At 42.8% G+C, this 15693-nt stretch overlaps 1 protein-coding gene across 1 annotated transcript; it reads left to right on the top strand.

Moving 5' to 3' along the window:
• Positions 1–1487: 1487 nt before the first annotated feature.
• LOC114034210 (ribonucleoprotein PTB-binding 2-like) lies at positions 1488–14237 on the top strand (the record flags this gene model as incomplete). Its single annotated transcript, XM_027849811.1, has 4 exons — positions 1488–1982; positions 4929–5120; positions 7183–7309; positions 14152–14237. Coding segments are annotated over exons 1-4 (900 nt in total), but the record flags the coding sequence as incomplete, so codon positions are not given.
• Positions 14238–15693: the final 1456 nt, after the last annotated feature.

The following is a 15693-nucleotide window of genomic DNA, read 5'->3' as shown; positions in this document are numbered from 1 at the left end:
TGTCTCAGCAAATCCAGTGAAGCAGATGTCAGGAAAACTCCGTAAAATGAAATGGTTGATTCCATTTAAAAAAAAAAATCAAACCTTTATGGAATCTCTAAGGAACATTTTTCATTTTTGTCGAGTAACTTATTTCTGGTAAATAAGATCTAGCAGTTACAGGTTTGCAAATCATTTTAAATATGTTAACTCATTTTATCTTCATAACAACCTTGTGTAGTAGATGCTATTATTATCTACATTTTCCAGATGAGGAAACTGAGGTCACACAGCTAATAACTGCTTGAGTCAGAATTTGAATTCAGACCTTTTTGACTCCAAATCTAAGGCTGTATTCACTGAGTTGCCCCTATGGAAATCCCTCAGTTGAAGGCCCTCCGTTAGGTGGTCCAATGGATTGGAATTGGGAAAACTCATCTTCATGAGTTCAAATCCAGCCTCAGACACTAGCTGTATGACCCTGGGCAAGTCACTGAACCTTGTTTGCCTCAGTTCCTCATCTGTAAAAATGAGGTGGAGAAGGAAATGGCAAGCCATTCCAGTATATCTGCCAAGAAAACCCCAAATGGGGTGACAGAGTCAGACACAACTGAAAACAATTGAATAACAAAAAAGTCTGACACTGACTGTGGGACCCTGGACAAATCAGTTACTTCTTGCTGCTCTACATTGGTAGAATGAATTTCCTTTTTATGAGTCCCTTAAACTGGTAAAATCGCCAATCTGAAACAATTACAAGAAAATTATTATAATAGTATTTTTGATGATAATGGTTATCTTATTATTTTTGAATCTAAAGCTTCCATATGATCGGGAGCCAATTTTTAGACTGCAGTTTAGGGTGTGGTCCAAATTAGCACAGAGAAGGGTCAGATTATTTCTGCAAATTTTGGGGATGGGGAAGCCCTCTGCCATCTAGGGGAGAACTTTGAGAAGAGTAGGTGGTTTTATACTCTAGGTTCTTTATAGAGTTTTTGAAAGCATTAACTATGTTCTATACCAACAGACCTCCTCAAAACCACCACCACCACCCCAAAACCTACCTCAGATGTCCCTATAGGGCTAGGGGCAACTAGAAGAAAGTACATAGCTTCTCATCATAAAACAAAGATGCCAAGGGATTCTCCACCATAGAACCTTTAATTCACAATTTGGCCACAGCAGAGGCTCTGTGTTATTTTGTTGTAGGAGGGGCACTGCTTCTGGAGTCAGAGGACCTGGGTCCAACTCTCTTCCCTGACGCTCATCACCCGTGTGACTCTGGTCCAGTTGCTTCATCTCTGTAGGCTTCAGTGTCCTCATGTGTCCAATGAGGGGGTTAGACTAGACAGCTTCTGAAGGCCCTTCTACCTCTGGAACTGTACGACTGTGATCCTGTGAGCTCACTAAATTGGAGATCCGTTAATTAAGATGAAAAGAGCAGCCTGCAAACTGTTGAGACTTGCCTCTGTTAGCACAATGCCTGGCATGTAGTAGGCACTTAATAAATGCTTATTGAATTGTCTCTTTCAGCCTTTGTTACCTTATTGGATGGGGAACAAGCCCAAAATGCCATCCAGACATTTCACCAATATTCTCTTCGTGGAAAGGAGATAACTGTTCAGCTGCAGCCCACGGATGCTTTGCTCTGCATCACCAACCTGCCCCCTTCTTTTACAATAGAAGAATTTGAGGAACTGGTCCGGACATTTGGCAATATTGAGAGGTGCTTTTTGGTCTACAACGAAATCACCGGCCATTCTAAGGGCTATGGCTTTGTGGAGTACATGAAAAAAGACTCTGCCGCTAAGGCTAGGTCAGAACTGTTGGGTAAACAGTTAGGAGGTTTCACTCTCTTTGCACAGTGGATGGATGTGAATCAGCTGGCCACCGATCTCATTCATTCTAAGTGCCTATGCATCGATAAACTCCCCAGAGACTTCACCGACTCCCAAGAGCTCTTGCAGATTTTCTCCTTTAGTCATAAGCCTGTGTTTGGTCAGGTAGGTACCCTTCAAGATCCTAAGTTTGAAAGCTTTCTCAGTTATGGAGACAGAGCCGTTGATGATAGGTACACACAGGTTCAATCATTGGGAATGACACTGGCAACTTCAGACTTTCTTTTTTTCTGCTCCTTCCTTAGGCTGTGGCTGAAGACCTTTGCGTCTGTGGCATTTGAAAATGGCTCTTTTCTACTGTTATTCACAAGAGAGAAGTGCCTTTTAAATCATTTAAAATCTGCTCTCGGCAAATCTAGTTGAGCGAAGCATATCAATAAATCTCCTGAAAATGAAAATGGTCTATTCCATAGAAAAATTAAGCCTCTAATTTTCACTGGAGGTTTGATAAACAGCTAACTCAAGAAACTCTAAAAAATATTTCTTATTTTTGTCAAATAACTTATTTCTGGTAAATAAGTAGGAAATGCACATTAGATATTCTTTCTGCTGGTATTTAAGAACACCCTCACCAAGCCATGCCAGGCTTTAAGTTAATGGCAAAATAATTAGTTCTCTTTTGATGTTTGTTTTTTAAAAAATGTTACCCTGTTCATAAAAAATATATTGGTACTGGAAGGATTCGTAATTTCCTCAGTGTGGGCACTTGGCCAGAATGCAACCTTCATGCAACTCCTTAGATACTAACCTTTGAGTGTTCCCATGGTTAAATTATTTAACCCCCTGAGGACAAATTAATAGTAAGCCCCTTTGAACTTAGCTGATCTGGTTCTGAAACAGCAGATACACACTTCTTCACTAGTTTGTAATTGAAGGCTGATTAGCACGTAGGATCTGCCCAAATTTGTACTCCACTGGTATAGCTTTTAGAAATAAGGGTTACCTCCACATTCCAGTGAGACATTGGAATAAGACTTTGGTAGAAGTTCATAGAATGAAACCAAGACATACCAAAACAAATCCCCAGGGTAAATGCACTTTTGACTTAACATACGTTCATCTAACAAAGTTTTAAAAATGACATTTATTGAATGTAATTCCTTCCTTCCCTCCTTCCTTCTTCCCTTCCTTTCTTCCTTCCTCCCCCTCCCCCTTTCCCTCCCTCCCTCCCTCCTCCCTAAACTTCTAATTTCGTTAGTATATGGAAATTCAGATGAGGAAATTCCCTCCACCAGTGTAGGTCATCACCCCTCTGTGACTTCTGGTCCTAGAGAAGTGCCTAGCACACAAACAGTAGAAGTGATTATAGTCCAGAGCCCAGAAACAAGTATGTGTCCCAAGTGGGACTTGAATCAAGATCCTGCCTTGGTTTCTCCTCTCTCCTTGTCTTTGTTTCCTCAGTGCTTTCCACACTGCTTGGCACATACTGCTTGGGTGCTCCGTAAATGCTTGTTGATTGATGGATGCCCAGTACCAAGCTATCTGGGCAATGGATATACTAGAGATAACATTAAAAGAAAAAAACAACAACCAGGTTGATGGCGTCCTCCTCCTTCCTTCTTTCCATGAAACCAACTGAAACAGACACACAGAAGCAGAAGGGCATTCGATCATCCTGTCTGAGCCCTTCTTCAGCACTTGTGTCACGCATTCTTTCTAAGCAGATTAAAATGCCTTTGTGAGATGTTTAACAAAATCAAAATGTAATAGGACTTAGATTGTGTTAATATATTTTCACTTGGCAGCCCACAGATCTTTATGTACATTTAGTGACCCCCAGTTTCTACTAGAGTTTGACACTCCTGCTTTATGGAATCATTTCCCCATCATTGAAAAGGTGATTTACTATATTTTTGAGTCATGGTAGTCTGATAGATCCTTTAAAGAATGAGAGTGGCCAACCTAAACCTCTTAAGATTGATGGGCAGTACTTGAAATAAAGATAAAGGAAAAAATCCCTGCACGAGTTATTACCTTGAGACTGTGATTATGCTTTTGGAAAGATCTAAAATAATATTACAACATAGGAAAATGCAAATGATGATGGTGACGGTGCTGATAGCTGGTATTTACAGAATATTTTACAAAGCACTTTCCAAATGTTATCTCATTTGATTCCCACAACAGTCCTGTGAGGTAGATGCTTTTGTTATCCCCACTTCACAAATGAGGAAACTGAGGCTGAGAGAGGTTGACTTGCCCAGGACCAACTAGCTGGCAAGTGTCTGAGGCAGGATTCAAATTCAGGTCTTCCTGACTCCAAGCTCAGCACTCTACCTGTTGGACTGCCTGCCTGCCTATGGATATCCTCCCACTACGGCACAGTCCCAGAGTTGGAAGGAGTCTCATTAGCTTTCTAGTAATACCTGAAAAAGAATTCCTTCTATCACATATAGAATAATAAATGGTTATCTAGCTTATCTCTCAAATAAAATTATATTCATAAAGTGCTTAGCGCAGTGCCCTGTCACATAGAAGGCACTTAATATATGCTTATTCCCTTCCCCCTTCTCTTTGCTTGTAGATCTCCAATGACGGTGGAATCTCCTACTTCCTGAAGCAGACCGTTTCATCTTGGAAATAGTCATTAGGGACATTTTCCTTACTACAGACCTCTGTTTTTCTCTTTGCATCTTCTGTTTCTTGCTCTTCAGCCTTCCTGATACAAATTGAAAACCTCCCACATCTTCTCACTCTGTACAATTCTTGTCCATGTTTTTCTATAAAGACTCTCTTGTGGATCCATACCAATATGTTGGATGCCTTCTTTGGGTTTCATGTCTTGGAGGTGCCCATTTGTCCCTCTTGCAGTCTCTGTCTTCTCCCTTTCTCCAGAGAGTATCTCCACCCCTGGCCACACACAGCCTTTAGAATGACTCACGTGCAACATGGTACCCACAATGACTTGCTCAGTTGATCAGCATTGTAACCTACAATCAGTTTGTCCTTGAAAAATGTAAAAATATCTTTTACACCAGGTGAATTTTGTAAGCAAATATTTCCAAGCAATTCTCAGTTAACTCTTTGCAAATGAAATGTGTATTACCTCAGTTGGCACAGGATGAAGGGAACTATGCAGGCGGGTTTGCTGTAGTTGAATATGACACTGCAGAACACGCTGAGGACGTTCAGCAGGCAGCTGATGGGATGACGATCAAGGGAAACCAGGTCCAGGTGTCCTTCTGCGCCCCTGGAGCATCTGGAAGAAGTACATTAGCAGCGCTGATCGCTGCGCAAAGAATGGTAAGGAATATTGACTTTGAAAATACAGAAAATTTCTCAAAAATGAAAAAAAAAACTGCTTCTTCCAGATCGCAATGTAGCTAATTGAGTGTTTGTCTCAGTTTCTTCTATCCAAGATAATTGATCGTTGTGTCTAAAGTCTTCTCATTCATTCATTTTATTTGATTGAACAACAACAACAATAATAACAGTAATAATTTTACAGCACTTTAAGGTTTGCAAAGGGCTTTACATGTATTATAAACAATGCTGGGAGGTAGGTGCTGTTATTATCCCCATTTTACAGATATGGAAACTGAGACTAAGAAAAGTTAAATGACTTGCCCAGGATCATGTGGCGAGGAAGTGTCTGAGGCAGGATTCTAACTCAGATCTTCTGACTACAAGTCCAGGACTATCTACTAGACAAACTGCCTCCCTGATTTCTGTAAATACCAGCTATCAGCACCGTCACCATCATCATTTGCATTTTCCTATGTTGTAATATTATTTTAGATCTTTCCAAAAGCATAATCACAGTCTCAAGGTAATAACTCGTGCAGGGATTTTTTCCTTTATCTTTATTTCAAGTACTGCCCATCAATCTTAAGAGGTTTAGGTTGGCCACTCTCATTCTTTAAAGGATCTATCAGACTACCATGACTCAAAAATATAGTAAATCACCTTTCAATGATGGGGAAATGATTCCATAAATTTCTTCTGTCACAAGCTTTTGAAGAAGTACTTTTTTGGGGAGGAGGGGAATAAGTAATTAACTAAATGATGATTTCTTCAATCAATCCAGAAATCTGGCAGTGGAAAGAAGATATTGTTTAATAACGTGCTTGTAGCTTCACTTCACTTCCTGGAACAATTCTGGCACACGTGATTAAGGGGATGGTTTGTGAGCATTTAGAAAGGGAGGCAGTGATCAGAGAAAGCCAGGGTGCAAGTCACGCCACATTAACCTCACCTTTCCACATTAGGTCAGGGGAAATGCTAGTGTCTTCAGCAAGGTGTTTGACAGTCTCTCTTGGACTACTCATAGTTAAAATGGAGACATACAGGAAGATGTCTTTGGATCTGGCTGAAGGACAGGCCCAGATAGAGACCATTCGTGGGTCAACATCCATCTGGAGCCCAGGCCTGAGTACAACCAGAGTACTTAGGGTGTTTTGTTCAAGACCTTTCTTGTTAGGAAAGGCACTGGTAACATCCAGAGAAGGGCAGCTGGGGTGATAAAGCTCCTCTAATTTAGGTAATATGTGGGTCTAATAGAGTAATGGAGTCTCTTTAACCTGAAGAAGAGAAGGCATGGGGGTGAGAGAGGCCATGACAGTTGTCTTCAGTTACATAAGATGTCCTGTGGAAGAAAGATTAGACTTCTGTTGCTTGGCCCCGTAGGCCAATGTGGATGTTATAAAGAAGCGAAGTTAGTTTGATGCAAGGAAAAACTTCCTTAAGCTCCAAGCTGTCCCAGAGTGCCTAGAAAGGTGTTCTGGGTTCCCCCTCACTGGAGTTTTCAAGCGGAGTCTGGATGACCCTGCACTCATTGAGGATAGCGTAGTGGGAATTCTTGTTCAGGGACAGTGTGGACAAGATGAACACCGAGGCTCCCCCCCCCCAACTCTGAGCTACTGAAATTCTGTGACCCCAAGAGCAGTCTCCTTATTGCTAGGGTATTCCGATCGGGCCAGAGAGAGCTGTTTCTGATAGGACATTCTGATTTCTTTTATGCCTCTGTCATTTTAACGTTTATTAGTTTTATGATGAGAGTCTGTCTATTAAATTGATAATACCACAAATGTTTCTTTGTAAGCACTTGGTCCATCTTATGGTGGTCTTGAAATGTTGCATAGTAGGAGGTCCCATAGAACTGTAATTCAAAAATATCGTTATTTTTAAGTTGGGATTGAATCGTATAACCAATGGATACCATAAAGGAGCCTATTTTTTAATGTAAATATGGAAGATTTGATTTGTAAATTTAGACATATGGTTATTCCCCAAACAAGGATTAAACAAATGATATCTTTTGCATTTATCTTGGTTTTAATGTTGCTTATTTCTGTGTTCATTTAAGATGCGCAATAATCGAAAGGGTTTACTTCCAGAGCCAAATCCAGTACAGATTATGAAGAGTTTAAACAACCCCGCCATGTTGCAGATTTTACTGCAACCACAGTTACATGGACATGCTGGTAAGCCAGGTGGGCATAGCTGTTAAAACAACATGTATTTCAAATTCAGAATTTAATGTGAACTTTGGTATTCTGATGAGAAAAACACATTTGTAACCCTATGTTTAAAACAACATTGAACATCAGAAAACCCTAAGATTAGAGAATCACACAGAATCTCAAAATTCTGAGTTGGAAGGGACCTCAGTGACCATCCAGAATCTTCTCTACAGAATATTCAGCAAGTTGTCTTTCCACCTTTGCTTGAAGACCACCCTTGAGGAAGAGCCATTCCCCTCCCTCTCTCATGGCATCTCATTCCATTTTTGGACCATTCTAGTTGTTAAGGAGTCTTTCCAGACATAAAGCCTAATTATGCCTTCTGTCCACTGATCTTTGGCCCTCTGAGGCTAAGCAGAGGAAGCCTAATCCTTCTTCCACATGCTGTCCCTTTGAATACTGTTACGATTCTGCCCTCTTTAACTATTCTTCTCACCAGGCTAAACATCCTCCAACTCCTTCCGCTGATTCTCATATGGCATACCAGGAGTAGGGAACCTGTGGCCTCGAGGCCACATGTGGCCTTCTAGGTCCTTGGGTGCAGCCTTTTGACTGAGTCCAAGTTTTACAGAACAAATCCTTTTATTAAGCACTTTTTGCTACAGTAGCATAAATACTGACTCAGGTGGATAATAAATATGCACATAGATACATAGATTTATTAAATGATACATAGCATTATTAAATGTTTACCATGTGCCAGGCATTGTGTTAATCACTGGGGATACAAATACTAGGAAGCAAGATGCTCCCTGCCTTCAAGAAGCTTACATTCTAATGAAGGAAGACAACACTTAAAGGGACCAGGAAAGTGGGGGATGGCAGGAGTGTGAAAGGAAGGCAAAGAAGGAAGCAGGAGGAGCAGTCTGGTGAGTCCAAGTGGGAGGCTGTGCTTTTTCTTAAAATGGTGGTTGAGCTTGAAGTTCATTAAGAAATCCAGATCTTTTTCAGGTGATGGATGTCTGGTGAGGCCTCCCCAATCTTATATTTATGTATTGGGTTTTAGAACTCAAGTGTAAGACTTCATGGTTGTCAAATTTTAGCTTAATGGATTAAGCATGGTGCTTTAACCTGTTGGGATCTCTTTGGGTTCTGACTCCGTGTACAGGGTGTTGTTAGCTCTCCCTCCCAGTTTTGGGTCATTTGTGTGTTTGTTACATGTGCTGTCAATGCCTGTATCCAAGACTGTGATGAACTTATCAAGCACATCAGGCCAAGTCCAGATGCCTGAGGGCGCTACATCAGGTACTCTTTCCAAGATGATCCCGGGACTGTTTGTGACTCCTCTTTGGACGCATCTATTCATTCCGTTCTAATCAACCTAATTGTATGATCATTCAGCCCATATTTTTTCCCCAACAACATGAGAGACTTTTGTTGAATGCTTTGCTAAAATGTAGATAAACCATAGCATCCCCTTTACCTACCAGCTTAATAATCCCATTAAAAAAGAAAATGAGGTTAGTCTAGATTCACCTATTCACAGTGAAGTCATGTTGGCTTTTCATAGTCATTGCTTCCTTTTCCAAGTGACCACTGACCGTCCTTTTAGTAATACAGTCTAGCTTTTGGGCAAGAATTGAAGTCAAGATCAATGGCCTCCAGTGGGAAGCCTGCATTCCCTTCCTATTTTTGATAATGAAGGTGTTTGCTCTTTTCTAAGTCCTTTGGTACAAGGGTAAGAAACCTGCGGCCTCGAGGCCACATGTACTCTAGTTCTAGCCCTTCGACTGAGTTCAAACTTCACGGAACAAATCCCCTTAATGAGACAATTTGCTCTGTAAAACTTGCACTCAGTCAAAAGGCGGCACCCAAGGACCTAGAAGGCTGTGAGTGGCCTCAGGGTCACAGGTTCCCCACCCCTGCTTTGCTCCCTCCTGTTCTGCATGCTCCTAGTGGCTCAGCCATCACACTTGCCACTGCTTTCAGCCGTTGAGTTTGTAGTTGATCTGATACTGATACAAACTTCTGAAGGGCGGCTTGATGCTTTTTTATCTCCTTCCTTTAGGGGGAAGGGAGTGGCTATCAGTGCCTAGCTTACACCTTGTCTTGCACAGGGCCATCAGCAACCCTCTGACACCCCACCTCATTTCCAACTCTAACTCCCATATTTGTGTTATCTTCCCCTATTCAAATGGAAGCTCCTTGAGGGCAGGGGCTATGTATTTCACTTTTGCACTTGCATTCCCCAGTGATTGGTACAATTCTTGACACTTAGTAAGTGCTTAATGATTTTTTTAATTCACTCATTCACTCATTCTTTGAATTTTGTTCCATTCCTTCCTTTTCCAAGATCATTCTCCTTGGCAGAGAAGATCAGAATTAGACAGCCACTGGTTATCATTGTCCCCTCCATAATGAGCAATGATCCTATCCCTTCTTTGATCTTCCTCTTTTGCTGCTTTCTTCAGCAACTTCTGCTCATTCTGACCTTTAACACTCAACATTTTCCTTATAGGCCAATGCCATATATCTTTTTCCCCCTCCCTTGCTTCCGCAGTCTTTTTTTTTTCTTCTTAATCTGAGTCGGTTCTCTGAACCGATGGGCGAGATGGTGCCAGGATGCTTTGGAGGGGTCCAAACTGGGGTGCACTTCCTATAGTGTGGAGGTGGAGTCTTTTTTGCATTCAGTAAGTATCATACCATAAAGATAATTCTTGAGATGGTATTCGTTTATACAGCTGATAATGATTAACAGAACAGCATTACTCATTTACTTTAGCAAAGGTCATAGTTTGGCTACGCCTTTTCTTTGTGAAGTTACAGGTCTGTTTCCTCTTTCTTTACTTTCATAAAAAGACATTCTGTCAAAAACAATCAAGGCAGCATTGCTTTCTAACAACACTATTCAGTCTTTTAGTAAACACATCATTGTCTTCATAGATGGCTAGTCGGCAGCTAAGGAACTATCTGTTCCAAAAGTTTGTATGTTAAGTCAGTTGTCTGGAACGTGGAATGCACTTTCCTCTTTAGTCATTGTTATAGAGAGTGCGGATGCAGGTTCCCAGGCTGACTCTCAAATGCTGTTTAACCCCTTATGCAGCTCAAGTAAAATCTGTGTCACCGATGCTCTCTAAGTGAGCCACCAAGTGCAATAGTGTTCCTAGAGGAAAATGCATGTGTAGGTTCTAGCTCTGGATGCTAGGAACACACCTCCCTCGCTGTGGAGGGAATAGGAATTCCCTCTCCCTTCATCTACTCCACTAGATGGGTAGTAGATCAGGAGCTCCCTTTGGCTCCCGGGTGCTTGTGGAATGGTAGCAGGACTGAGCACTTTGAAGAACATAATTTTGCATCACTAAGGGTAAGGAGAAGGAAGGGAGCTATGAATGGTGTGAGAAGCAGGGTTGGAGGCTCCAGGGAGTTGTGGGTAAAGAGATGTTCTTGTGAGTGTGTGTGGGTGGGTGTAGAAAAAAGGTAACTTTCAGAAGCAAGAGGCACTTGCATCTGGGGAAATCAGGAAAGGCTTCATGTAGGAGGTAGTATATGAATGAATAAGTGAACAAATGAATGAACAGCATTTGTTAAATGTTATTAAGTGAAAGGAGACAGGTGTAGGAAGAGAGTGAAAGGAAGGGAGAGGGTAGTGGGAGGAACCCATTTCCTCAGCCTTGGCAAGTCTGCCTTCCCCCATTTGCCATTCTAAGCCTCTCCACTTGGCTGGGTTCCCTGGAGCCTGCTATGATGGCTTACCTTTGCATGTGGCTGAAGCTTAAAATAACAGATATCTTCCAAATAGGTTATTCTTTAAAATACAGTGATTTTGTGTAATGGCTTTTCAGTGTCTTTCTGTATGCTTCCTTTCTAAGAATGTTTATTTTAGGATATAGCTAATCCTGGGACAACTGTCCCAAATTCTGACATGCTGACTCTCTGGACTCCCCACTTACACACACACACACACACACACACACACACACACACATTTATACACACATATTCTCACACACACTCACACACATTTTCACACACACACACACACAAACACGCACTCACACACTCTCACACTCACTCATTCCTTTGCTTTTTACTGCTGCAGAGGGAGTTAAGTTGTCCCTGACCTCTGGGAGTGAGCAGCCATTGGGGCCTGGCCAGGGTCAGCCCCAGTCCTGCCTTTCCAGCCACATCTGGACACCCAGCTCACAATTAGAATTGAAATGGGCAGAACTGAACTCGTCTTCTGCCCCCACCCTACTTCTCCCTACATCTCCCCATTTCTGTTACTGGCTCCACCGCTGTTCCTCAGGCTGGAAAACCAGGAGTGATCCCTGCACTCCTCAGATCCAGCCATTAGCCTTGCTAAGTTCAATCCTGTCTACATGCAGAGGGTCTTCTCTCTTCTCTTCGGTCCTTCTATCAGCACCAAGGTTTAGCCATTGCTTATTCTTCTTGAGGACTCTGGCAGTAACTTTCTTGATAGATTTCCAGTGCTAATCTATTACACACTGACCTTCCTAAAGCTTAATTTTTCTAAAGCATTGCTTTGGCCGGGGCTTCAGTTTCCCCATCTGTAAAATAAAGGGATTGGACTAGTTGACTCTGTGGTCCCTTCTGGCTAGCAGGGCTCTGATCCTCCAGGTATTTATGCCATTTCCATGGGTATAGGGGTCGATTCAGATCTCGGTATCTTTCACAGCACCTTGTCTACATTAAAATTGTTGTAGAGATACATGAGGAGTCAAAGAATGGATGTGAAAGGATGTATTGATGTGGAAGCAGTGTGGGGTAGTAATATGAGCCCTGATTTGGAGTCAGAGGAACTGGGATCGAATCCCAGCTCTGTATTTTACCCTCTGTGGGACCCAGAGGCAAAATCTGCAGGCCTGAGTTTCTGCACCTATGAAAGGAGGGCAGTGCTGGGGGGCCTCAGGCATGGAGTCTTTATGGTGTCTGGCTACACGTGGCCTGGCAGCGGCTCCTTGCCAAGGAAGTTCAACTCTCTCTGTCCTTTCTCCCGAATGCTTTGCTCAGCTGAAGAGCCACCGCTGGCTATGTTGCGTGGTGGTTCAGAATCTTTTCGCGGCTTCCCTTTGCTTCCTTAATCAAAGTCACCCCTCGCCCCGTCCGCCAGATGTGTGCCTCCTCACTGGTCCAGTTTTGTCTCATCACTTCTCTCCATGTTCTCTATGCTCCAGTCAAACTGGATGCCCTGCCTTCCCTCCTCTGTGCCAGGCCAGGCCCTGTACCCGGGATGCTTTCCTCCCCTCTGGAGTCATTCTGTAAAGGTTAGCTTCTGCGCTTCTTCCTCCAAGAAAGCTTTCCCAAGACCCCAGCTCCACACCTCAACCCTCTCTCTTTGCCCCTTATCGCTAATACCCTTACAGGTCATTTTGTATTATACGTGTTTTTGTCTGTGTTAGGTCCCTCTCTTAAATCGTAAGCTCTGTGTCTCTAGGGCCATTTAACTTTGGAATTTCCTCTGTGTTTTCAAATGGTGATCAGCACACAGTAGGTCCTTCAAGTTTGTTGGATTGCACTGAATCGAGTTTAGGGCTTCGGGAGGTCAGGGTGCAGGATCATAGCATCTCCAAATTGAAAGGAACCTCAAAGGTCATAGCATCATAGATTTAGAGCCAGAAGGGTATTCGAAGTCATTCCATCCAATCCTGTTGTTTTATAGATGAGAAAACTTGAGGCCCAGGGAGACTGGGACTTGCCTAAGGCCACCCAGCTAGTCAGTGTCCGAGGTAGGATTTGAACCCAGGTCTTCCTGACTCCAGATGCCGTTTCTAATGCATTGTGCAGCTTCTCCAGCCCATACTTGAACAGCAATTCTCTTCTTCAAAATCCCCAACAGGTCTAGCCTCTCCATCCAGCCACCAGTGCTGGAGGCCTCATTGGCTCCTGACCAGCCCCTGCTAAAGTGTTTCCTTATTTCAAACTGAAATCTGCCTCTTCCAGCCCTGGTTCTGCCTCTGGGGCAAGGCAGAAAGCAACTCGTCTCTTTTCCTCATGGCAGGATTCCAGATGGCTGGAGATAGTTATAATACTGCCCCCACTCTACCACATTATTTTTCTCTCCAGGCTGAACATCCTCACTTCTGTCAGCTGGAGGGTGCCAGACCTTTGTGCCCCTGCATTTTCTCTGCTCATCATCCACATTTCGAATGCTTCAACTTTTTGTTGTTCAGTTGTTTCAAATGTTTCTGACTCTTCATGATTCCTTTTGGGGTTTTCTTAGCTGAGATACTGGAGTGGTTTGCCATTTCCTTTTCCAGCTCATTTTACAGATGAGAAAACGGAGGCAAACAGGGTTAAGTGACTTGCCCAGGGTCACACAGTTAGTAAGTGTCTGAGGCTGGATTTGAACTCAGGTCTTCCTAACTCCAGGCCAGGCACTCCACCCACTGCACCACTGGCTACTCTACCCTTCAGCTGGCCTGTGGTTTTAATGATAAGCAAATCAAATTCTGCTCCTGTTCCATTGATTGTTCCATCCGTGTCCTGCCATGTACTTGCTTTGTGACTTTGGGAGAGGCCCCTTTACCTCTATGGACCCCACCTTCTTCTTCTATAAGCTAGGAGAGTTGGACTAGTTGGTCACTGGCTCTTTCCAGCTACAACGATCTAAACCAAGTAAGGAAGACTCCACCTCTGACACCAGCAGGGTGACCTTGGGCAAGTCGTTTAACTTCTTTGGGCCTCAGTTTTTTTATTTGTAAAATGAAGGGGATGGCCTTATCTCTAAAGCCCCTTCCACTGCTAAATTGTGAGGACACACCATTCTTTGTCATTCCTGTGACCCTTTTTGCTTCGTGTCTTGTGAGACTTTCTGGCGTTTCGTGGAATTGAAATTTCCTTTTTTCTTCCAGCAGTTCTCGGAGCCCCTGCCAGTTTGCCTCATCTGGTGAACCCATCCATCACCCCTGCATTTTTGCAGTTGAATAAAATACACCAGGTATGGTCCAGACCCATGATCTCCTCGGTCCAGGGAACCCTGGGGGTTCCATGTCCTCTCCCCTATCCTGTTTGACAAAGTCTAGGTAACTTGGGATTACAGAGATTTGTCTGGGGCACCAATGGGTTAAGTGTCACCCAGCCAGCATTTGGCCGAGGCGGGACCTGATGTCAAGTCTTCCTGACTCCAGCTCTCTTTCACGTTATTGCCCACCACACCAGGTGTGTCACAACTAAACAGCGTCAGATTTTCTGATTTGAGGAAGCTTTTGGCATTAACTGCTAAAGTTCTCGAGAACTTTCAACTACATAAAAATGAAAAATAAAATTATTTTTTAAGATATATGACTTGGAAAAAAAGATAACTCGGTTGTGACATACTTCTTGCTTGCTATGAAGTATGAAACTGTCTGTTGGTAACAAAGCTTGCTGCTTGTGCAGGCCAGTCAGGTCCTAACGTTGCCTGTTTCCAGCAAGGCTTTAACTCCAAATGTGTCATTGGTCAAGGGTATCAGAAGGCACAGTAATGTGAAAGTATTCTTAGAATTGGGGCAGTTGAGGGGACATAAATAATCCTTGCTTGCAAAGCAGTAAACAGATCTCTTACCTTTATTCCTGAGAAGTACAGACTTCAAATTCCAGTAGGGCCACACGGCATGTTGGGGACTTTTATTTCTGAGTGGCCTCAGAAGGGTTTCCCCACCGGTCATTTCAGCCTGGTGGGATTGTTCGTGTACCTCCTCTGAGCTGTTCTGATGAAGATAGGAACTTCAGTCCTTGCTTAATCTGAAGTTAAACTGTAATTTCAGTTAAGAGGCTGGTGAAAAGATTGATTTATATCAGAGTGTCCATTCTACTGGACAGAATGATTTGGGACTTTGTATATCTGGCCATCAAAAGATTGCCTTTTGGATAACCCTACACCACCACAATCATAATTATAGGGACTGGGCCAGTGATTTCTTTGATATGCGGAACTCCCAAGTGAGGAATATCCCTCTTCTAATGCAAGTTGGCACTCTTCTGCAGTTTGTGGTTTTAGAGAGTTGCCTAGAGCCCTCAGAAGTTAAGTGACTTGCTTAGGGTTACGTATTCATCTAGTGAGTCTGAGAGTGGATTTGAACTCAGTTCTTCCTGACTGAAGGCCCAGCACTCTATTCACTGTGGTGCCCTGTTTTGTTTTTGTACATTATTTTGCCTTCATTAAAATTTTTAAACTTCATTAAAATTTTTTGAAATCATGTCTACGCAATCAATCAGTAGGTATTTATTAAGCACCTACTGTGTGCCAGGCAGTGTGCTAAGCACACCTTGAAATGTGCTAGGTGTTGTCAGGGCTCCATGTGGGCCATGGTTGCTATGATCAATTTCACCCTTTCTGATGTTGGGTATCAAGAAAGAAAGAGAGAGAGAAAGAAAGAAAGAAAGAAAGAAAGAAAGAAAGAAAGAAAGAAAGA

This window comes from Vombatus ursinus, unplaced genomic scaffold (genome assembly GCF_900497805.2).
Source record: "Vombatus ursinus unplaced genomic scaffold, bare-nosed wombat genome assembly UNPS02008550.1, whole genome shotgun sequence".
NCBI lineage: Eukaryota > Metazoa > Chordata > Mammalia > Diprotodontia > Vombatidae > Vombatus > Vombatus ursinus.
Note: the sequence above shows the minus strand (reverse complement) of the source record. Positions and strands in the feature narration are given on the sequence as shown.